The following is a 25,618-nucleotide window of genomic DNA, read 5'->3' on the forward strand; positions in this document are numbered from 1 at the left end:
GAAAGCAACCACCCCAACACATACAAAAGAAGTTGCATCGAGACACTGTTCAAAAGGGCAGTACACCAGAACTGCAAAAAGAGGAAGAAGAACACCTATACAATGTATTCACCAAAAACGGATACCCCTGCGATTTCATCAACAGATGCCTAAGGGAAAGACAATGGACTGAGGACGTGCTACAACCCAAAGGACTAGCCACACTACCATACACTCAAAACGTTTCTGAACTGACAGCCAGACTACTGCGACTACTAGGACTCATAACAGCACACAAACCAACCGCCACTCAGACAGCAACTCACCAGGACGAAGGACCCAATACCCAATGTAGTGTACAAAATCCCATGCAAGGACTGCACAAAACACTATATAGGACAAACCGGAAAACAGCTAACGGTCTGCATCCATGAACACCAACTAGCCACGAACCGACACGACCAACTATCCTTAGTAGCCACACATGCAGATGACAAAACATGAATTCGACTGGGACAACACTACTATTATAGGACAAGCCAAACCGAGAACAGCCAGGGAATTCCTAGCGGCATGGCACTCATTCACACATTCAATCAATAAGCACATCGACCTGGACTCAATATACCGGCCACTGCAGCGGATAGCTGGAACTGACAACCGGAAGTGGCAGATACAAACCACTATAAATGCTGGAGGAAAGATCACAGAAGCGCTTCCCAGGAGGCTCCCAAGCACTGAGGATGTCACCTAGACAGGGGACGAAACATCTACAACACACATTCCCAGGTCGGCGAACACGGTGGCACAGTGGTTAGCACTGCTGCCTCACAGCGCCAGAGATCCGGGTTCAATTCCCGCCTCAGGCGACTCTCTGTGTGGAGTTTGCACGTTCTCCCCGTGTCTGTGTGGGTTTCCTCCGGGTGCTCCGGTTTCCTCCCACACTCCAAAGATGTGCAGGTCAGGTGAATTGGCCATGCTAAATTGCCCGTAGTGTTAGGTAAGGGGTAGATGTAGGGGTATGGGTGGGTTGGGCTTCGGCGGGTGCGGTGTGGACTTGTTGGGCCGAAGGGCCTGTTTCCACACTCTAATCTAATCTAATCTAAATCTAGAACTACAACAATGTTGAAGAAACTGAGAATTACAAGAGCACATTGGCTATAATCTTTCAATCTTTCCTAGACTCCGAAGGCCCAGAGGACTGGGGAATTGCAGGCAGTATGCCCTCCTTCAACAACATTGTAAGGAGCTAAAAATTACAGATCAGTCAATTTAACTTCAGAATTGAGGTTGCTTCTAGAAAGTTATTAGAGATCAAATTAGTCGTCATTTGGAAAAAGGAATTGTATAGAAAGAGCCAACATGGATTTATAAGGGACAGTAGTGTTTAATTTGCTAGGTTTTATTTTGAAATGGAATTGAAAGCATTGATGAGGGTAATGTCGATTATGGTGTACATGGAGTTTCAAAAGGCGTTTGATATGAGTCTTAAGAGAAATTTTCTGGTTCATGGACTTAAAAAGGACAGTACCCCTGTGTTACAGAATTGGATCAAACTCCAAAAGGACACAAACATTTTGGTGGAGTTAGCAACTAAGTGTAATGTTCAAAGTTTGGGAGAAGATTTGTAGCTCGGGTGCTCGTTGTTGTGGCTCTGTTCGCCGAGCTCGGAATTTGTCTTGCAAACATTTCGTCCCCTGTCTAGGTGACATCCTCCAGTGCTTGGGAGCCTCCTGTGAAGCGCTTCTGTGATGTTTCCTCCGGCATTTATAGTGGCCTGTCTCTGCCGCTTCCGGTTGTCAGTTCGAGCTGTCCACTGTAGTGGCCGGTTTTAAAAAAAAATCCCATGCAAGGACTGCACAAAACACTACATCGGGCAACCAGGAAGACAGTTAACGATCCGTATACATGAACACCAACTAGCCACGAAACGACACGACCAGCTATCCTTAGTAGCCACACACACAGACGACAAGCAACATGAATTCGACTGGGACAACACTACCATTATAGGGCAAGCCAAACAGAGAACAGCCAGGGAATTCCTAGAGGCATGGCACTCATCCACAGACTCTCTCAACAAACACATCGACCTGGACCCAATATACCGGCCACTACAGCGAACAGCTCGAACTGACAACTAGAAGTGGCAGAGACAGGCCACTATAAATGCCGGAAGAAACAGCACAGAAGCGCTTCACAGGAGGCTCCCAAGTACTGAGGATGTCACCTAGACAGGGGACGAAACATTTGCAAGACAAATTCCCAGCTCGGCGAACAGAACCACAACAAGTGTAATGTGATAGTTTATTTTGGTAGAGCATTGTGAGTTAGAACAGTTAATGAAATGTCACAACCTCCTGGGATTTTATTAATGGGATATAGAGTACAAAAGCCGGTATTTATACAAGGCAACTTGTCACATGACATCTAGAGTATTGTATACAAGCTGAAGCATAGGAAGGATGTGAACTCATTTGGAAAGTGCAAAAGAGATTTAAACAGATAGTTGAAAGGATGAGGATCTTCAGTTATGAGGATAGATGGGAGATGTTGGGACTGTTCATTTACAAGAGAAGGTGGTTGGTTGGGGATCGTTAGAGATTCAGAGATGTGGATAGAATAGATGAGGAGAAATTGTTCTTGCCTGTAAGTGATTTGCATACGTTAACTCTTCAATCAAGTGTTAAGGGTCAGAATTGTATTGCCTGGAAGCAATGGAGGCAGGTACAATTTGAGGTAACCAAGTGAATGTTGATTGTTGTTTGAATATAAATAAATATACAAGGGTATGGGGAAAGCGCAGAAGAGTTCCAATGTTTAAACAGAGTGCCAGTGCAGATATAGTGTGCAAAATGGCTTCCTTCTGTGGTCTTACAATCTAATTTTACCACAGCATTTTTTTACACGCCAATGATCTGTCCCACAATTGCATTACTGTTTAAATTCATAAAATCAATTTTAAGCACTTTTTAGGTTTACTTTTTATACCTTAACTATGAATCTGTTCCTTAATCTTTTGAATCTTGTACCCCATAGATGATTTTTTTTCTTTCAAACTTTTATGCCACTACAAATGTTCATAATCAATTTGTTTTGTCACTCTATTCTTCCATCCTTCTCTTCAAAGAGTAAATAAAGTTGCCAGGGAAACCAACCTCCCTCTTGTTCAGGAATCATCATCTTAATTCTCTTGTTTGTCTGTGTTAATTTTAAATGGGGTTTTGTATTATGAGGCGCAAAATCAACCAAAGCCTTTCACACTTCAGCAGAATTAAGTTGAACTTCTCAAATTTCTAATTGATTTTCACCTTTTGTTCTTACAACTGGGGATAGTTTGTGACTTCACTTCATTGGGATGCTTTTTGATACCATTAAGCTGTGAACGATGTGCGTATGACTGATTTGAAACTTCAGTCAACTTCACAAATATCCAAAGATGAATATCATTGTAGGCTGGACAAGATTCCTAAATTTCAATATTGATGGTTTCTTCCTTTTAATCTCCAGTCGTCTGAGGCATCTTTCTGTCCTTTACCTTCCATCCATTTCAATGTAGGTATTTTTGCTGATTGACTAACGTTATGTTTTTTGCTCAGAGAATCTGATATGAATGTAATTGGTAGATTTTGAGTTCAAGCAAATGCGGAGTAATTTTAGTTGGAGTTTCATAAACTGCGATTTAAAGTTTGATTACAGTAAAACATTTCTGATTAAAATTGTGGAATTTCTAAATCTTAAATCTTGTTCAAGCCTAATTTGATGCTAAAAGTTGGAGTATAGCATATTAAGTTTCTTTCAAACTGTTTCTGGTCTTTGTTTGGAGTGGTGAGCTGATTTTTTTTTTAAACCTTAGATGACTTAGGACCAAAGGAAAAGGTATTACCTTAAATTTAAGAATCTGTAGGTTTTCATATCATTTTCACTTATCACTTATCAGAGTGAAAATAAACTGATTCATGTGGAAGAGAAAGCTGTTGTTTCAACAGCAGAAATTCAGTTTAATGTTTGAATGAATATCATTTTACTTGCAAGTATTAACAACTAGTCATGTCAACTTTCTCTATTGAGAAAGTGAGAACTGCAGATGCTGGAGATCAGAGCTTAATGTGTTGCTGGTAAAGCGCAGCAGGTCAGGCAGCATCAAAGGAACAGGAGAATCGACATTTCGGGCATAAGCCCTTCTTAGGAAAACTTTCTCTATCCAGACTTCACGTACTAAATTTGTGGTTGGAAGGGACGAAAGAAGCTTTGTGTATTATTGCGCCTGGATAATCAATGTTGCAATGTTATTTTGCATGTGAGTCTGAGTTTGTCCAAGTCTTTGTTTGATATGAGTGAGTACTTTATTGGTATAACCAGTATTTAGTGTGCATCCCTAACTGCCCTTGAGACACCAATACAGTAGTGTGCAGTTTTCTTGAACTCCTGCATCCACATAGCTTTAGAATAGAATCACTACATTGTAAAAAGAAGCTGTTTGGTCCATCAAGTCCACACTGACCTTCTGAAGAGCATTCCACCCTATCCTTGTAACCGTACATTGACAATGGTTAATCCACCTAACCTGCACGTCTTTGGATTGTGGGAAGAATTGGAACAGCTGGCTGAAACCCATGCAGATACTGAGAATGTGTAAACATCCATGCCATCAGTCACGTGAGGCCGGACTCAAACTTGGATGAGGTAGCTGCACTAACCACTGAGCTACTGTACCACCTATGAGGAAGGAAGCTCCAGGATTTTGGCTTGGTGACTGAAAAAACAGTGATGCTGTTTAAAATCAGGATTGTATCTGACTTGGATGGTAACTTGTAGGTGATGGGAGTTCCATCGTTGATGTGGGCTGCAACTTTGGAAGGTGCTGTTTCAGGAACCTTGGAAGTTGCTGCAGTCCACCTCAAATCGTACACTTGACTGCTGTTGTGCATCGGTGATGGAATAAGTGAACGTTTTAAGATAGTGGGTAGGGTGGCTTGAATCTATTCATCTATCCAGATAAGAAAATATTCCATTACATTCCTAATTTGTGCTGTAGATGACAGGCTTTAGAAGATCAGAAGTGTATTACTTGATGTAGAATCTTCAGCTTCTGACTTATTATTATTTATCTGGGATATCATATTAATTTTCTGATTATTATTAAGAAAAGGGCTGCTTGTTGAGCTGCAGCCTCCTGGATGTGGTGGAACTGCATTGTATTAATCTGTATTAAACAGCATTGACATAACCTGTATCTGTAGCGCACAGCTTCTGATTTTCAGGCTGCATGTAGTCCTGTGTTGTAGTTTCACCAGGTCGGTGCCTCATCTTTAGGTACAGCTGGTGCTGTTCCTCTCTTGTATATGCCCTTGTATGCTGCTGAGCTGGGGTTGATTCTCTTGGTAGTACTGGTAAAATGGGAAATATTCTTTGCCAAGGTTAAAGATCGTCGTGGAATACAATTATGCTGCAGATGGCTCACAGCAGAGGTGTTACATCAGTTCTGAATCTATCTAACACAGCTTGGTGATAATGCACCACAACACAATGGATGACCTCTTTAGTTTGAAAATGTGATTACCTTGTAATTTTTATCTCGACCAGCTTCAAAGTTCCAACCAGAAGGTACTGTCATTGCTCATTTACATTCTAGGAGTGGACTTTGCAGTCAGCTTGAGCATGAAGGGTATTGTTGACGAATCTGCCGTTAAAGAATGGTTAACTCCATTGCATTACTGTAGTGTTTCCATCTCTCTTCTCTGATGAAAACAGAAAAGAGAGGAGACAACATTGTGCAAGGAAGGTTGGCAATGAGTATTCCAGTGGGTTAAGGGAATGCGAGCCTAAACTGTTTCTGTAAACTTGCTGATGAGTATCGGGTAAGTTTTGAGAATTTATCAGAGTAGGAAGCTTCAATTTAGTATTAAAGTTATTTAATATTGTCAGGATTAATTAACTGGAAAGGTTAAGAAATAGCTGGATAGCTCAAAATCGTAATCTGCTCCTCTTGCTTGATGTGGGAAGCCGGGCACATTTCCAGTGTCCAGGACCTGCAATGTGTGTGCAAGCCGTGTCTGTAGCTGCAGCTCCTGAAAGCCCAAGTTTTGGAGTTGGAATGGTGTCTGGGGATGCTGTAGAGTATTTGTGTGGCAGAGGGATAGGGCAGTAATACAGAAATTGAGGGAGAGGTAGAAACCAAGGCAAACAAGAACAGTAAGGGAACCGCTGTTGAAAAGAGCAGCGGAGGTGAACCGAAATGAATGTGTTTCAATGCAAGTGTAACAGGCGAGGTAGATGAACTTTTGGTTAGTACTTGGAACTATGACATTATTGTGATTAGCGACTTGGATGACAGAGGAATAGGACTGGCAGCTGAAGTGCAAGGATTTGATGTTACGGGTGTGATAGGGGACGTAAAAAGGGGGAGTTGCATTACTGGTCAGAGCATCTCTTAGCCCTAGTGAGGGAGGATACTTGAGAGGACTCTTGCAGCAAGGCAATATGGGTGGAATTCCAGAATTGAAAAAGTGAAATCACAATGCTGGGAGTATACCACAGGCCTCCAACAGCCAGTGGGAGTTAGAGGACAGAACATGTAGACAAACTGTTTTGAATTAAGTCAAAACAGCAGGATTATTGTAGTATGTGATTTTAGCTTCCCCTATATTGACTGCGAGAGTGGAGTGCCACAAGGATCGGTGCTGGGTCCTCTACTTTTGGTCATTTACATAAATGATTTGGATGCGAGCATAAGCGGTACAGTTTGTAGATGACACCAAAATTGGAGGTGTAGTGGACAGCAAAGAAGGTTACCTCAGTTTACAACAGGATCTTGACCAGATAGGCCAATGGGCTGAGAAGTGGCAGATGGAGGTTAATTCAGATAAATGCGAGGTGCTGCATTTTGGGAAAGCAAATCTTAGCAGGACTTATACACTTAATGGTAAGGTCCTAGGGAGTGTTGCTGAACAAAGAGACCTTGGAGTGCAGGTTCATAGCTCCTTGAAAGTGGAGTCGCAGGGAGATAGGATAATGAAGAAGGCGTTTAGTATGCTTTCTTTTATTGGTCAGAATATTGAGTACAGGAGTTAGGAGGTTATGTTACAGGACATTGGTTAGACCACTGTTGGAATATTGTGTGCAATTCTGGCCTCCTTCCTATTGGAAAGAGGTTGTGAAACTTGAAAGGGTTCAGAAAAGATTTACAAGGATGTTGCCAGGGTTGGAGGATCTGAGCTACAGGGAGAGGCTGAACAGGCTGGGGCTGTTTTCCCTGGAGCGTCGGAGGCTGAGGGGGTGACCTTATTGAGGTTTACAAAATTATGAGGGGCATGGATAGGATAAATAGACAAAGTCGGGTGCTGGCAGGTGGGACTAGATTGGGTTGGGATATCTGGTCAGCATGGATGGGTTGGACCGAAGGGTCTGTTTCCATGCTGTACATCTCTATGACTGGGACTCACTTAGTGCTATGGGGCAGAATTTGTAAGACTGTATGTAAGCAGTCTAACCAGGGGAGGAGTTATACTTGACATTGTTTTGGGAAATGAACTCCTCTAGGTAAATGAAGTTTCAGTGGAGGACCATTTCAGGAGTAATGACCATAGTACCATAGTACTCGTGGATAAGGATAATGGCAGTCCTTGGGTGAAGGTGTCAAGTGGAGGTAAGGCGAACTACAACAATATTAGGCAGGAACTGGAGAATGTTTATTGGAGGCAGCTGTTTGAGGGTAAGTATAGATTGGATATGTGGGAGTATTTCAAAATGCAGTTGATAAGAGTTCAGGAGTGGCACATTCCTGTGAGAATGAAGGATAGGTATGGCAAGTTTCATGAACCTTCGATGTTCCGAATTTTCTCAGAATGAGGAATCATACATAAGGTGGAACTGATGGAGCTCTTGAAGTATATAAGGAAAATAGGAAAGAACTTAAACAAAGAATCAGAAGGGGTAAAGGGATTACCAAAGAGGATTAAGGAGAATGCCAAGGTGTTTTATACTTATTTAAAAAGCAAGAGGGTAGGCAGGGAAAGGGTTGGCCCACTTGAGGACAAAGGAGGGAATTTGTGTGGAACCAGAAAAAGTAAGTGAAGTCCTAAATGCATACTTTGTCAGTATTCACCAAAGAGAAGTAATTGGTGGAGGATGATATGAGGGAAGGGATTGTCATGTTTCTGAGCCAAATTGTATTAAAAAGAAAGATGTTGTACGTCTTCGTGGTAAGATATACCTTTGCATCCTCGATGACCAAAGGTGAGGTCCCAGAGGCCTGGAGAATAGCTGGTGTTGTCCCATTGTGTAAAAGGAGTAGCAGGGACAATCCCAGAAATGATAGGCCTGAGAGTCTCAGGTCAGTGATAGGGAAATTATTGGAAAAACATTCTCAGACAAGGGCATGTTCCTGTGCTGTTGTGTTCTTTGTATTGTCACTTCTACCAGATTCATCTAAGACCGGTAGTTTGGTAAGAAAAAACTGAGTAGGTTTTCCCCTCTTGCTTTTCCCTCAGTCATCATGATCTTTTGGTATTATTGAATCACTCCTGCTAATAGGACATTTAAGGCCCCTAACTGGACTATGTACTGTGCTCCCGCTATCCTCAGTTCATCTTCCAAATTGAGCTCAACATGGAGCTGCTGATGTTGGAAAGCGGGAGGTCATAGTGGGAGTTTTCTTGTTTATATCAGGCCTGAAGTCATTTGACTCCAGCCCACCAAATCTTTTCACCTGGATTCTTTATCTCTAACCCGGATCAGTCAAAACATTGCCCACTCACGTTTATAGTTTTCTGGCTAAACGTCTGAGACAGCAGCTTTTGCAATCAAAGCTATCCAGTTAAGCTGTCCGTGCAGTCACCAGTGGATTAGTTTGGCTCCGACTACCCATAAGCCCCACTCTTACCCTCTGCTTAGATTAGTAGCTGTTGTAGTCTATGGTCCAAATTCCTCAAAACCACTTCAGTATCTGAGCACAGCTAAGTGTGTAAAGTATATAAAGGGATACAGTGATAGGTGGGTCAGAGATACAGGTGGACAAATGGGAGCTTAAAGTAGGCTTAAGGTTATGTGATAGGTGTTAGTGGAGATGGTGTGTTGTTTAATCATTTCCCAGGAGTTAGAGTAGGCTTTAATTTCTACCATTGCCTGGATAATTATTAAGGACCATAGGTTAGAACTCCTGAGGTTGACTTTCTCTAAAGGTTCTGCACACTAGTTAATTGTTGAAAGTTTCAATTCATGCAGAGTCAAACATGTCATGGCTTTGAAATTGGAATTAGAACTAGAATCCCTACAGTGTGGAAACAGGCCCTTCGGCTCAACAAGTCCACACTGACCCTCCAAAGAGTAACCCACTCAGATCTATTCCCCTACCCTATATTACCCCTAACTAATGCACCTAGCCTACCATCCCTCAATACTATTGGCAATTGAGCATGGCCAATTCACCTAATCTGCACGTCTTTGGATTGTGTGAGGAAACCTGAGCACCCAGAGGAAACACACTCAGACAGTGGGAGATTGTGCAAACTCTACTCAAGCAGTCACCAGAGGCTGGAATCGTACCTGGGTCCCTAACCACTTAGTCATTGTGCCGCCCGTAGTCCTGATGAGCAACTCTGTGCAATAAGACTGCTACGGAAGCAATCTGGATCTTGGAGTCCGTAGTCAGTCTGGCCGTGTGTCAATGAGTTGCTATTGGGGCCATTTGTAATGGAAGTGTCTGGAACTTCAGTCACAAGTTGCCAGGCAGTAAGGCTTAATAGATTGTAATTTGACTAGGCTATGGACAACTCTCTCAATTTTCACACAAGTTCCCAGATCTTGATGAATACTGTAGGACTGATTCTGACTATGGACTTGGTAAGTTTACAAATACTAAGTTTGATGGAATGTTTGAACTTGCAGAAGAGGTTATACGGGTAATCACAGGATTTCTCCACCATCTATTATTATGCGATGTGTAAATGTATGGAAGAAAATAAACAGTAGTTACTTATTAATATGTAGACAGGGCCAGTCTTTTAGTTTCATTGCTCATGGACATATTAAATCTGACAAGTCTTTTCATCTCACTGCTTTGTTTACCAAGGAATTTAACTTTTAAGATAGTGTGCATGTTTTTTTTAAAAAGATGATTTGAGCATAAATTACTGAATTTGTAAATGATTTTTTCAATGAAAGAACATTATATGTATATTAAGTAAATAGGCAGAGGATTTTAAATCAATTACATAAAACAAAATCCTTTTCCAATATCAAAGTGGGAATTGTGGTGTTATGCAACAGTTGGGTCAGATTTTTGGTATCCATGTCAACTATTTACAAAAGCAGCTTGACAAGATCAAGGAGTGCGGACCATTCTTGATAGCCCTGAAGTTTTTATCTTCAGACGTTACTTGATTCCTTTCTGAAAGCTATGAATGAATCTGCCTCTGCCCTCAGTGCATTCTGGATCCTAACCACACCTTGCATGAAAAAGTTTTTTCCATTGTCACATTACTACTTTAACCAATCACTGTAAATCTGTGTCTCAAGATTCTGCACCCTTCCTGTTAAAACCGAGTTTTTCTTGATCTGTACTGTCTTAATTCCCTCTGGACTGGCTGAGGAAGCTAGGGGTGACCTATGAAATAGAAGCTGAGATATTGACCTTTGGACCTGCTGTTCTTCATGGGCCAAGTGATCGGAATGGTCTCATTTATGTTGTACCTTCACTTACGTAAAGACCATATTTCTTCACTTTTTTGTGTTCTTGACTCTAGACTGAAATTGTAAACGGGCATTTAAGAAAAATACAAGAATCATGTAAGGAATGTTTGTACTTTTTAAAACTGAACTACCAGTGATTATTCTAAGTACTGTTTATGCTATTGTTTGTTCAGCTAGTCGGGGAAGTTTAATTGCATGTGAACTGGTAGCAAGCGGTGTATACGAATTGAGATCTAGCCAGCAACAGGTGGTTGATTTGGTCTGTTAGTGGTGATCAGTTGTCAATGTCAGCTAGAAAGATTTTTTTCAGGACGTATGTGATTGGTTTCCAAGTGGCTGGGTGTGAATTGTACAGCCAGAAGCCAGACTTCCGGATGGGGGAGTGTTGTCCTTTGCTTTTTATATAAAAAAAACTAATGCCTGAAGCCACTTTATTTTCTTTCTGCTCTAAGCAATGTTGTTTTCAGTTGCTGTACTCTTCCTTTAAGGAAGCCAAAAATTCCTGGAGAAAAGGATCAACTAATAAGTCCGAGAGAATCAAAAGGGTCATCTCTGAGGACTGTTTGGACAGGGATCATTGAATCATCTTTCCAGGATTTCCCTCCACCCATAACACCAATTTTACCTGTGTTTGTGTCTATTTGTATTTGTTTTGAAGTGTGTGTTTCTAAGGAATTAGAGTTTTAACCAATAGATTTATACGTCAGTGGTTCATAATTATTTATGTGCAGCTAAATTCTATTTTTATTTGTTACAATTAGTCATTCTTGAGTATAGAAACGTTTTTCAACCCGGGCCTAAAAAGGCAGGTAAATTGGGAAATTTTGTATATTACTACTGCAAAATCTTTAACTTTTGTGACAATCTCAGGTGGATTTTCAGTGTGCTACCCTAATCAGAAAGTTTGGTTTTGTTTCAATTTGAGATTCATCAGATGTTTATTTCCCATCTGTTGTTTGTTCTTTTGCATGTGACTTAAAATTGGCAATAATTTGGCTGCTGAACAGTTAATTTCAAAGATTTGCGAAATGTCTCTTCTAATTCTCATGTATTTGAGCAGTTCACTCTGACTTAAATTTATGAATCTAGATTTTTCATTAGTACAGTCATAACAGGTGTAAGCGCATCTTTGTATGCAAAATATTGGTTTGACTGTTTCAGTTGGTGTGATTTGGTGTCCCCCAGGCTATTTTATCAGCTTTACTTGTCACAAATGTCAGACTGTTGTTTTTCTTGGTTAAAAGTCATCTGTCTTGTTGACACTTCAAATATTAAAAATATCTGATCTCTGCTTTTAAACTTAAAATGATGGCATCATGACAATTAGTTATATATTGGTGTTTTGCAAGCCATGCACTTGAGGTGGCATCTTATCAATTATCAATATTGTAACTTCACCTCTGATTTCAGACTACGGATGTATTGAATTTTATATTTGTAATTGACAGGTTTTCAGAATCTGCTAATGTATATCATGAGAGACACCTGGCCCTTAAATTCCTACTTTGAATATAAGTATTATTCAGAGATTACCCAGTGGATGCAAACTCACAATTGAAAAACTATCATAAGTCAGATATTTTGACAGCCAAATTGTTCTTTTGTCTACCATGTTGACTATATTTCATTGTTCAGCATCTCATTCTGTGCAATTGCAAAGCCACCAGTTAGTTAGACTAACAATCATTAATATTCCTTAAGGAAATTTTCAAGGAAAACAAATGCACATTATTTGCAAAAGAGAACAGGATGTCCTTGTTGAGAAATTAGACATACAATTATTCTTTGGTCAGGGCTGTATTCCTGCTTGCTCCTCCCTTTTTTTTAGTGTTTTTCGCTGTTAATGATGTAAAAGCTGATATGTTTTGATACTACTGCCACTAGGAGGAGCACAAGAATGGCCCAGAAAACTTTGCACAAGACTTTTACTTCCTGCTTGTGGGCAGAAGCAATTTATTAAAGGCATATTTGTATAATTTGGAAATTGTTGGTAAAATTGCAGTTCACTTTTACATGTCACAAATAAAATGCTTGCTCATAACATCGTCTAACTTGTTAAGTTTGTAACTTAAATGAAATGTTCATTTTCCTCCAGTAAAACTGTGTGCAGTACTACTTTTGCATTGAATAAAACATGATAAAATTATTTTAAATATACTCCTGAGAGCCACATATAATTTCATATGTTCCATTTCATTTTGTTGAGCGCAGTGCAACTTTTGACACACATTTGAGTCCGAAACAACTGATGCTATAAACCATTAATGATTTTGACTCTGATTTTAATCAAACGTGTTCCAAATCCACATGCTTCATAATATTTTTGCCTCATTCTTTGGTAGCTATTTTGATCTGCTGGTGAATAAATAAAATGCCCAAGATTAAGAATGTAAATTAAGGTATAAAAATTAAATTTCCAACCATGCAACACTCTTTCTTAAAGGATTGAATACCAGTAGAGGCAGCATTAGTGCATGGAGTTGTAGTGCTGTTTGGAATAGCAGAGTGCTACTTCATTTGATTTTTGTTTTTGTTGACATCCTCCAAATCCTCGATCTGTCTTGGATATTCCAGTTTCTGCTTTTAGATATTTCAAAAATCTTTCTTAAAGACAAATATTATACAGATACAAATAGTCATAGTCTTACCAGACTATAGGGCTGCTCTCTTTAGAGAGAGAGAGACAGCTCATGGTGATCATTACACATCCAGCAAGGAGGGAGGTTGAGAAGGAGAATTTCTCTTGGTAACCTCAGTTGATGTGAGAATCGAACTCCGCTATCGGCATAACTCTGATTACAAACCAGCTGTTCAAGCTAAGCCAATTCCTGACATAAATATTACCCTTTAAGACTGTGTAATTATTTTCTTAAGTGATGCTTCGATTTAGACTGCCTTATGCTTGAATGACACTTGCAGATAACTACTGGCATAACTATTTATGCACAACAGCATTTTTTAAAGGACTTTATACTTAGCTGGTTTATAGTTCCCATGGCTGATATAAGTGATCATGTTCAGAACAGACAAATTTAAAAACTACATTTTGTGTTTACTTTTAAAGTTGTGAAGTTGATAGTTTCCTGTTTGGGTAAACCATGCAATATGAAGTGAATAATATGTTTACACTCTTAATGAATTAGTTACCTTTTTAAATACGTTGCAGTTATTTTTTCCTGCAAAGTCATGAATGGAACAGGTTCTGTGATAGACCGCTAACTTTACCTATCATAAATAGTGGTAATAATGAATATTGTCCACAAATCACTCAGTCAAAGGGTGGGGGTAGTTGTTTGTACAATAAGTTTAATTCAAGAAATTTTCCTTTCTCAATAAATTACTGTTAACTAGCACCTACAAAGATTTTTAAATTAAACATAAGGTAGAAACGAAAAGTGGGCAAGAGGAAATCCAATGTTTGAGAGACTGCTTTAGAAAGGGGATACCTGAAACTACTTTCAGATTTTTTTTTCAGTTATTGAAATCTGAAATAACAAAGGATTAGAATTGGGGTTGAATTTGATTGTGTTTTATTGAAATTTGTCGCTGGGAAAAAACTGAATTTGCTGTGCAATGCTTTTGATTTTAATTGGTCATTTATGTTTTGAAGTTACACTTTAACAGCCTTTAAAATCAATGTTATCTTGACTATATGCCCAATGCTGACAAGGGAACATGTTTGTGGAACCAATTATAGTTTGTGATCTGAAATAAGTACTTGCATTTGAAATTCAGAAGTACTGAACTGTTCCAGTTAACTACTTAGTTTAATTTCCTGGTTGTGTGCACATATCTACCCTCATTCACATGCATCCTCTGTTTCAGTGTAGTGTCACAATATGTATAATATTAAATTTTTTTTTCCCAGGCTGGTCGAAAAGAAAGGGGTGATGCACTCAATGCTGCGATTGACAAAATGACTAAAAAGACAAGAGACTTGCGCAGACAGGTATGCTAAATTATTGAAAGAACAGGTATAAAGAAACATTTCTTTTTAACTGTTACTTTGTAGATAATTTTGAATTTAAAACCATCATGGAAGTGATGAGTTTATAATTGTACACAACCATTTCAAGGACAGTGTTAACCAAATATTTAGGTATTCAGCAATTTAAACCTTCTGTGGAATTTGGAAATATATTGACAGGAACTTAAACTTCCATGGGGCCAATCTTCATCCTCTGACTAACAAAAGCATTCCACACACCTTCTGAAACCACATCCTGCACCAGCCCATGAAAATCGGAAGTTCCAAGATGCACAGTGGGTCCTGGTGCACTTTGTGTTAATGCTTAGAATAGAAACAGATTAAAATAGACTAAACAAAATTGAAGTTCGTCTCTGCATAGATGGGGGATAAAACTAATGAAGGCTTCTATCTTGATGACTATATCAAAAGTACTCATAGTTGAAAGACAGTTTAAAAGTAGGTTTAGTACTAATAGTTATTTAAGACTACCTTGATTTCTGGGTTTAAACTGTATATTGTATTTTTAACCTGTAATTTATAGGATGTCCAGGGTTGAAAATGGCCTGTGCAGCAAAGATGTCACACCTGTTGACTTGTCTTCTAAAATCGTTACTTGTGCTAAAAACTAAAACAAGTCAATGTGGCAATCACTATTTTTGCTCTCTGCTAAAAATGAAACCCTCCATGTTATACAGTGTGGCAGGAGTACCACTCAAATATGCATTCAGAAAGTAGATTGTGTTTAGAAAATGGTCAGCTATTTAAATTCATACTTTAACATGACATAATCTGGAGTTGGAGCAATTCTAATTTGGACAGTCTTTAAGAAAATATATAATTCCATGCATAGGTCAGACTGATCAATGTGATTTTTCATTCTGTATTATCTTTTAATATAGAGAATTGATTAGAAGCCAAGTTTATCTAAAGCTAAAATATATCTTTTTAAAAATTTTAAAGAAATAGCAGTTAATCCGTATTACAGAGGAAGTGCTGGATGTGTTGAATTGCATAAAGGTGGGAAAAATCCCCAAGACCTGATCAGAACTCTTTGGGAAGCTAGGAAAGTGATTGCTGGGTGCTTTGCTGAGATATTTGTTTCATCAATAGTCACAGGTGAGGTGCCAGAAGACTTGAGGTTGGTTAACGTGATACTATGACTTAAAGATGGTAAGGACAAGCCAGGGAACTATAGACCAGTGAGCCTGACGTCAGTGGTGGGCAAATTGTTGTTAGGGAATCCTGAGGGACAGGATTTACACGTATTTGGAAAGACAAGGACTGATTAGGGATAGTCAACATGGCTTTGTGCATGGGAAATCATGTCTCACAAATTTGATTTGAGTTTTTTGAAGAAGTAACAAAAAGGGCTGAGGGCAGAGTGGTGGACGCGATCTATACGGACTTCAGTAAGGCGTTCTACAAGGTTCCTTATGGGAAACTGGTAAGCAAGGTTAGATCTCATAGAATACAGGGCGAACTCGCCATTTGGATACAGAACTAGCTCGAAAGTAAAAGACAAGGTGGTGGTGGAGGGTTGTTTTTCAGAATGGAGTCCAGAACTAGAAGACGTAGGTTTAGGATGCGAGGGGAAAGATATAAAAGGGACCTAAGGGGCAACATTTTCACGCAGAGGATGGTATGTGTATGGAATGAGCTGCCAGAGGCAGTGGTGGAGGCTAGTACATTAAAAGGCATCTGGATAGGTATATGAATAGGAAGGGTTTAAAGGATATGGGCCACATGCTGGCAAATGGAACTAGATTAAGTTGAGATATCTGGTCGATATGGATGAGTTGAACTGAAGGGTCTGTTTCTGTGCTGTACATCTCTATGACTGTAAGTTCAGATGCTTGCACAGTTTTTGTTTGAGATACATTTGACTACAACTGGAATTTGTTATTGGCTCATTAGAATGACTTCCACCTCTGCGTGAGGAGTTGCATTTAAAGCCCATACCCAAGACTTAGAAACTTAGCTGATATTCCAGTACAGTACTGAAATGTGCCACACTGGCAAAGACGCTATTTATCTGATAAGGTATTAAACCAAGGAGTGTTCCACTTACTAAGATGGAAATTAAAGGTCCTCGTGCATGATTCAAAGAAGTACAAAGGATTTTTAGGCTCACTGGCTAAAATTTATACCTCAATCAATGTCACAGAAAAACCTATCTGGTTATTATGCTGATGTGTGAGAGTTTAATGTGTGGAAATTGAATGCAGCATGTTCCACATTACAGCAGTGACTTTAGTTCAAACAGAAACCTCATTGCCTATAAAGCACATTGGGATATCCTGAGGCCATGAAAGCTGTTATATTTATTCAAGTCTTGTCTGTCTTTCCAGCTTGTTGTTCAGTACCAAAAGGTTGTTAAATTATAGAATAATATACTTAAATTGATTAAAGTATAATCCAAATAATTAAAATATTGAATTGAGAACCCAATTCAACTGTTCCATAAATGGTAATGAATTAATGATTAATTACTTGCAAAATCACCTGTTTCAAACGAGAGAGCGGTTTTATTCTAGAAATAAAATTAATAATTATTAGGATTGGAAAGAAAATGTTCAAAGTAAGATGTGGTCCAGACTGAAAGGATGACTGTCCTCTGCTTATTATAAAGGTTCTATGAGAAATTAATTTGCAAAGTCTCAATTGACTCTTTAATGTATGAGTTATTAGTGCAAAATTGCCTTTAATTTAGCAGTAAATTTGTAACCTAGTGTAAAATGGTGACATAAGGCTATTTGTTGCTATAATGACTAATCTCCTAAGATTGCTTGTGAGGGTGTACCACTTGGACTTGTTACTCTCCTACCTCATGCCCTGTCAACTTTTATTATCCACTTGAACATCTGTCCCTTCTGCTGCCACTCCCTCATCTTATTTGGATACTTTTGCAATCCCACTATCTCTTTTAAAAGGTTCTATGAAAAAGCTGAATAAATTTGGTGCAGCTCAAGTCTGTGACTGTGCTGCAACTATTCTATTATCATTAACAAGGGCGTTAGTCCCACTACCCTGGCTGATATTTATCCCTCAACCAGCAAGTGAAAAAGTTTAGTTATTTAGTTATCACATTTGCCAGTCGTGAGTGTTTGTGTGTACAAATTGCCTGTTGAATTTTCTACATCACAGCAGTGACTACATTTTAAAATACTTCATTGCTGTAAAATACTTTGAACATGACATAATTACACATCTTTGTGAATCGAATTTAATGGTCACTATTTCCCAAATGTTGTCCTAGCATCACATTCCTTATTTCTTCAGTTAAAAGAACCAAATGTAGCATTACATCTTACCTTGTTAGATGTGTAGTACACTGATAAAGCAATGCTAACCAAACCTTTGTGGTTTTCTAATCTGGTTCACACAAACTCTGCCACGGTTTATGAAAATGCTTCTTGATTTGACGAAGTCTGTTTTGATACCTTGGACTTAAGACATTGAAACTTTAAAAAAAACTATTTGTCTTGCTGCTAATTAGAATGTGACCTAAGAAGCTCCTTTTCATTGGAGAATAATGCCAGAAACAATGAACTTCAGTTTTATTAAAGGATAAGAGAAGGTCAGAGTTTTTTATTTTGAGAGGAGAATGTTAAGAGAGATTGGAAAAAGTCTTCAAGATTTTGGGTCTGGACAGTGTTGATAGAGAAGCTGTTCATATTGGTGGAAGTGTTGAGAACCAAAGGGCATGGATTTGAGGTATTTAGAATAAGAAGCAGTGGCAGCATCTAAGAATGTATCCATATCTATCTTGAATATATTCAGTGACTTGGCCTCCACAGCCTTCTATAGTAGGACATCCCACAGGTTCACTCCTCTGTAGAGTAAAGAAAGTTTTCCTTGTATGGACCAAAATGGACCATGTGACCTGAAATTGTCCACTGGTTCTAGGGCTCTCCAATCAGGGATAGCATTCTCTCTGGACCTAGTCTGACTGGCTCAGTTAGAATGTTATATGTTACAGTTGGACACCACCACCACCATCCCATTTTTCTAAACTCCAATGAATTGGGATAGGTTTAGGTTGCTTTCTTTAAAACAGAGAAGGCTGAGGGGGGGAATCCATTTTTGAAGTGCATTAAATCCATGGACATGATGAATGTTAAAGTGTCAACAATAAAGGGGGCAAAATTTTAAGGTGAATTGTAGGAGGCTTTGAGATTTAAGAGTGAACATTTTCACTCTGCGAAACAGATCTACAGAAAAAGGCCCTATGGCCTATGTTTTCTGCGCCAGTTAATAGCAACTACCTAACTATTCTAATCCATTTCTAGCACTTAGCCTATAGCCTTATATATCTCAGCATTGCAAGAGTACATCTAAATACTTAAATGTTATGAACGTTTCTGCTTCTACTACCCTTACAGGCAGTGAGTTCCAGATTCGTACCATCCTCTGGATGAAAAACATATTCTTTATATTCCATCTAAACGACCTGACCCTTACCCTAAATCTGTGCTCCATGGTTATTGATCCCTCCATCAAGGGTAAACGTGTTTACTGTCGACCCTACTTATGCCCTTCATACATTATGCATTTCAGACACTATGTTGGACTGCGGCTCTCTTTCTCTTTTCCTCCCTTTTTAAACATGGGGTTACGTTTGCCACCGTCTGTTGTACAATAGGTGTCCTCATCACCTTTCATCGTTTAAAATTTATCTTGAATTTTATTGACTCTACTGTCCACAGTCAAGAGATCTCTGCTTGGGTCAGTGATAAGGTGTGGTTCTTTATGTTGGAGGCATCCTGTTAGTTCATACGTCTAGGGAATGTGGGTTCCTAACTAGCTGTATTAATTTTAGCTTATTCCTAAAATTTTATTTTTAAAAATACTTTAGCTTTGTGACCCTTTTATGAAAGGAAAAATCATTTGTGGCCCATGAAATTCCATCTCTCAAGAAAACTGTTGTGACCGCCTGAATGTGGGACAGTATGTGACAGTTTGTTTGAGTGGACTGCCTGCCCACACCACTCTGATCTAAACTCTGGTTTCCAGCATCTGCAGTCCTCACTTTTGCCTAGTTGATTTTAACCTTACTGCGAATCCTCTTGCAAGGATGCCTACCTTGAAGTTGTCCTCCTCTCTCCACAAGAATCTGAGAGTCTCTTGCTCTTGCACTCTGGAGGCTTCATGCCCCTATTCCTGATGAAGGGCTTTTGCCAGAAACATCAATTTTCCTGCTCCTCGGAATGCTGCCTGACCTGCTGTGCTTTTCCAGCCACCACTCTGATCTAAACCCCGTGCCTGACAGTTTAGCTGTCCACATGACATTTAGCTCATGTCTGCGACAGTTGCACCTTGGTTCTGCAGACAATGTGCAACAGTATACACTTCGAATTGACTAGGACCGCAGTTGTGGTACAGCATGTTCAGACTGTTCATGATGTTTCCCTATGTTTGTAGATCAGATTCAAATGGTTTTCACTTTTTGTCTGCTGTTGATAAAGCCTGTCCAGGTGACATCCAGGTGTTTTCATAGAATCCCTACAATGTGGAAATGGGCCATTTGGCCGAGCAAGTCCCACCGACCTTCCAAAGAGTAACCCTACCAGACTCATTCCCCTCCCCTGTTACTCTATATTTACCCCTGACTAATACACCTAACCTACACATCTCTGAACACTATGGGCAATTTAGCATGCCCAATTTGCCAAACCTGTACATCTTTGGGTTGTGGGAGGAAACCCACGCAGACCACTGGGAGAATGCAAACTCCACGCAGGCAGTCACTCCGCTCCAGGGAAAACAGCCCTAGCTTGTTCAGCCTCTCCCTGTAGCTCAGATCCTCCAACCCTGGCAACATCCTTGTAAATCTTTTCAGAACCCTTTCAAGTTTCACAAAATCTTTCCGATAGGAAGGAGACCAGAATTGCATGCAATATTCCAACAGTGGCCTAACCAATGTCCTGTACAGCCGTAACATGACCTCCCAACTCCTGTACTCACCCTGTACTCTGACTAATAAAGGAAAGCATATCAAATGCCGCCTTCACTATCCTATCTACCTGCGATTCCACTTTCAAGGAGCTATGAACCTGCACTCCAAGGTCTCTTTGTTCAGCAACACTCCCTGGGACCTTACCATTAAGTGTATAAGTCCTGCTAAGATTTGCTTTCCCAAAATGCAGCACCTCGCATTTATCTGAATTAAACTCCATCTGCCACTTCTCAGCCCATTGGCCCATCTGGTCCAGTTCCTGTTGTAATCTGAGATAACCCTCTTCGCTGTCTACTACACCTCCAATTTTGGTGTCATCTGCAAACTTACTAATGTACCTCTTATACTCGCATCCAAATCATTTATGTAAATGACAAAAAGTGGAGGACCCAGTACTGATCCTTGTGGCAGTCCATCAGTCACAGTCCTCCAGTCTGAAAAACAACCCTCCACCACCACCCTCTGTCTTCTACCTTTTGAACCAGTTCTGTATCCAAATGGCTAGTTCTCCCTGTATTCCGTGCGATCTAACCTTGCTAACTAGTCTCCCGTGGGGAACCTTGTTGAATGCCTTACTGAAGTCCATATAGATCACATCTACCACTCTGCTGTCATCAATCCTCTTTGTTACTTCCTCAAAAAACTCAATCAAGTTTGTGAGACATGATTTCCCACACACATAACTATGTTGACTATCCCTAATCAGTCCTTGCCTTTCCAAATACATGTGCATCCTGTCCCTCAGAATTCCCTCCAGCAACTTGCCCACCACTGACGTCAAGCTCACTGATCTATATTTCCCTGGCTTGTCCTTACTACCCTCCTTAAACAGTGGCATCATGTTAGCCAACCTCCAGTCTTCTGGCACCTCACTTGTGACTATCGATAATACAAGTATCTCAGCAAGAGGCTCAGCAATCACTCCTCTAGCTTCCCACAGAGTTTTAGGGTACACCTGATCAGGCCCTGGGGATTTATCCACTTTTTTATGTGGGAAATAAGGCAGGGCAGGTGACTGAGGTGTCAGTGGGGGGGAGCACTTTAGGGCCAGCGACCATAATTCTATTAGATTTAAGATATTGATGTAAAAAGATAGACCAGATCTAAAAGTTGAAGTTCTAAATTGGAGAAAGGCCAATTTTAACGGTATTAGGCAAGAACTTTCGAAAGCTGATTGGGGGCAGATGTTCACAGGTAAAAGAGTGGTTGGAAAATTGGAAGCCTTCAGAAATGAGGTAACAAGAATCCAGAGAAAGTATATTCCTGTTAAGGTGAAAGGAAAGACTGGTAGGTATTGGGAATGCTGGATGACTAAAGAAATTGATTTTGAGTGTTGGATTGGGGTGTACAAAGTTAAAAATGACACAACACCAGGTTATAGTCCAACAGTTAAGCCTTTTGGACTATAACCTGGTGTTGTCATTTTTAACTGAAGAAGTTGAGGGTTTGGTTAAGAAAAAGAAGGAAGCATATGTAAGGTATAGACAGGATAGATCGAGTGAATCCTTAGAGTATAAAGGAAATAGTATATTTAAGAGGGAAATCAGGAGGACAAAAAGGGGACACCAGTTTAATAACTTGCCACCAAATTACGTCTTTCCAATCTTAAAAAGTATGAGAGGATCAAATTTGGATTTTAAGTACCTTTTCAGAACTCGAGTTGGAAGGGCAAACTTGTACATTCTGTATTTTTATTATGCTCTAAAATGAGGTAAGAAAAACTGTTTTAAAAACTAAGGATTGCCGAAACATTATTGCAGTTTTGAAAGCAAGTAACATGATGCTGTTTACATGGCTGCTCGGTCAAACAAAAGGACGTGTCTTGCGGATGAGCTGGAGCCAAAGGCTCTGTACAAATGGAGATTTAGTCAGCAGTAGATTGTTCTGTGGACTAGTGACCAATTATCTATGACAAAGGCATTCTGCTTGCCAGCAAGTTATTGGTTCCCTGGTAGCTGAGCAGCTTGGGGCTGTGAAGAAGATGGAGAGAATCCATCAAATCTATGCAAACTTAGAAGCCGTTCTCTGCTGTTCAAACCATCTTAAGCCTGAAGTAAACTAGTTTATTTTTTACTTAAAGGCTGTAAGCTGTGACTTTTAGTAATTCAGAGGCCTTCATATATGTGAACTAGTGACCCAATGAGTCCTGCAAACTCATGTAAACACCCAGTGAAGAAAAGCAGAAAAGCAGCATTCTGTTGGCATAAGAATCATCTCAACAAACCTTGTGAACAGGAACCACTGAACTACATTCTCAGTCTTTCCCTCTGCCCACTGCACCCATGTTTCTTTTTCTAGTTTGTTTGTGTCGGTATGTATGTGTCCAAGGAGGCACTTAGCAGGGAGTTAGTTTTAATTAGTAATGTTGTCCACTGAATAATCGCAGATGGAGGATGGGAAAAAATGCAGCTGTAAGAGTTCATTTTTTTTTTAAAGTATTTTCACTGTTAGATTGGATTTCCTTGAATTCTAGGAGAAATAATTACTGTTTTATATACTGTTGCATTGTTTTGGAATTTTGGAAAAAATGAGGTCAAAACAGCAGCACTTTCAAAAGGATGAAATGAGACAAAAGGCAGAGACCGTGTGGTTGGTGAAATAAATGGAGCGGTAATCCTGCACAGTTATCTGACCAAACCATGAACTTTCACTACAGACTGCCTCTTCTGGTATTCAAGTATTCTGATTTCAAGTATCTATGGATGTCAGAGTGCATTTAAGAAAAATAAACAAACAGTGAAATTCACAGCTGACCTTGGAGAAACCTGTGTGGGGGAGCTCACAGCAGGAGAACAGCTAAGTGGCTAGTTTCAAAGTGAAACTTGCCATTTTTCTTTATAAATCTACAATAGTGAGTAGAGTAGGATTTTGTTGAATGTGTTATTGAGATCTATCTCTTGATTAAACTGTAAAAATATAAATCATAGGCACTAAGTTAACCTGGAGCAGTGTTTTTAGAGCAGTAAGATTGGGCTATTTTCTGGAACTGTAGATTGTTCAGGTGCAAAGAAGGCCTTCAGAAGAGTTATGTGCTCTTCCTGTCAGATGTGGGAGATCAGGGAGAATCTCTGTTACTGATGACTGTGTCTGCAGGAAGTGTTTGGTTGCAAATCCTATCAGATCACATGGATCAGTTAGAGCGCATTTAGAGGCAATGATTATTTTACAAGAGCAAGGGAGTGTAATGAATGGCACTTGAAGGAAGGTAGAAAACCACAGATACAGTCAGGTTATGCCCATGAAAGTGAGGAAAGAGAAACAGGTCATGCAGGAGTCTCCTGTGGTTAGCCCCATCTCAAACAAGTATGCTGTTTTGGAAAAGGTAGGAGATGAGGAATTCTCAGGGGAATGTAGCAAACGACTGCCAGTCTTTTGGTACTGAGACAGATTCTAATGTGACAAGGGGTACATCAGGTTCCAAGCAATAAAATGTGATTGCAGACTCTTTATTCAGAAGGACAGAGACCTATCTGTGGTTGACCATGAGACGTCAGAATGGTGTGTTGCCACCCTGATGCCAGGATCAAGGACATCTTGGAGAGGGTGCAGGATATCCTCAGAGGAGAGGTACCAGCAGGAGGTTAATGTACACGTTGGAACTAACAACATAGGAAGAGAAAAGGGCAAGATTCTGAGGAGACGATATAGGAAGTTGGCAGAAATTTAAAAAGCAGGTCCTCAAGGGTAGTAGTATCTGAGGAGTGGGACCAAAGGAGACTGAGAAAAGAGATCATTCTGAGACTGATTCATTTGGGAAAAAGAGCGAGACAAACACTCAGGGCAGGCAGGAACAAAGCAGAGAACGAGGCAGGACTGGTTTCCTCCCACAATCCACAGATGTACAGGTTAAGTGAATTGTCCATTGTGTTCAGAGATGTGTAGGTTTAGTGCATTAGTCAAGGGTAAATATAGGGTAGTGGAATTAGTCTGGGTGGGTTACTCTTCAGAGGGTTGATGTGATCTTGTTGGGCCAAAGGGTCTGTTTCCACACTGTAGGGATTCTATGATAAATTAAACTGCATTCATTTCAATGCAAGAGGCCTAATATGGAAGGCGGATGCACTCAGCACATGGTTAGGAACATTGGACTGTGATATCCTAGCAATTCACAGAGACATAGCTCAGGGATAGACAGGCTTGGCAGCTTAATGTTCTCTGGTATAGCTGCTAGAGGAAGGATTGAAAGGACGACAATAGAGGAAGGGGAGTGGTGGTTATGATTACTTTGCGAGGAGTATGACCAGAGAGGTTATTTGGGTGGAATTGAAGTTTTTAAAAAAAAGGGACGAACACCTTGTTGGGGTTATCCTGTAGAGACACCACCACTACCCCATTAGTCAGTGGGAAGTTGAGATACAAATTTGTAGGGCGCTCTCCGTTAACTGTAAGAATAATAGGGTGGTACTGCCAGCAGATTTTACCTTTCCAAACATCGACTCGGATTGCCATAGTGTTAAGGCCTTTGAAATGGAATTCTTTCACCTACATTTTAATTCACAAGTAACCATCTATTTATGTAACTCCAACAGTGATTAACACAGAACAACTAACAAACTGAACAATTCCTCTCCAACTACCTATTCCTGAATAAAATAAGATTCTGTTGGTATGCTGTTTCAATATCACAAGTTCCACTTCTATAAATCCAGGTAATAAGAACAATAAATTAAAACTTAGTCTCTCAAAGTTCACACAGAATGTGTCTTCCAAAATGCTTCTCATTGAAAGGGGGGGGACGAGAGAAGGGGAGTGGGGTTTTTGACCAGGGATAGTGTTATGGCTGTACTGAGGGTATTCCTGGGAATACATCTAGGGAAGTTATCTGGATGGACCAGAGAAATAAAGTGATGAACACCTTATTGTGTTAATATTATAGAAGAGTAATAGGGTGGTTATGGTAAGGGATTTTAACTTTCCAAACATGGTAGTGTTAAGAGTTTAGATGAAGAGGAATTTGTGTGTGCAAGAAAATTTTCTGATTCAGTATGTGGATAGACTGACTGAAAGTGCAAAACCTGACC

General features: G+C 39.9%; 1 protein-coding gene across 3 annotated transcripts in view; it reads left to right on the plus strand.

The window, feature by feature from the left end:
* The window catches only part of ctnna1 (catenin (cadherin-associated protein), alpha 1), a 292,857-nt gene that overhangs the window by 224,560 nt on the left and 42,679 nt on the right, over nucleotides 1-25,618 (plus strand). For all 3 annotated transcript variants that reach the window (XM_072591040.1, XM_072591038.1, XM_072591039.1), the window contains one exon: nucleotides 14,540-14,620. In XM_072591040.1, the coding sequence (XP_072447141.1) occupies nucleotides 14,540-14,620 (81 nt within the window). The remainder of the gene's footprint in view (nucleotides 1-14,539; nucleotides 14,621-25,618) is intronic.

The sequence above is a fragment of the Chiloscyllium punctatum genome, chromosome 20 (genome assembly GCF_047496795.1).
Source record: "Chiloscyllium punctatum isolate Juve2018m chromosome 20, sChiPun1.3, whole genome shotgun sequence".
Taxonomy (NCBI): domain Eukaryota; kingdom Metazoa; phylum Chordata; class Chondrichthyes; order Orectolobiformes; family Hemiscylliidae; genus Chiloscyllium; species Chiloscyllium punctatum.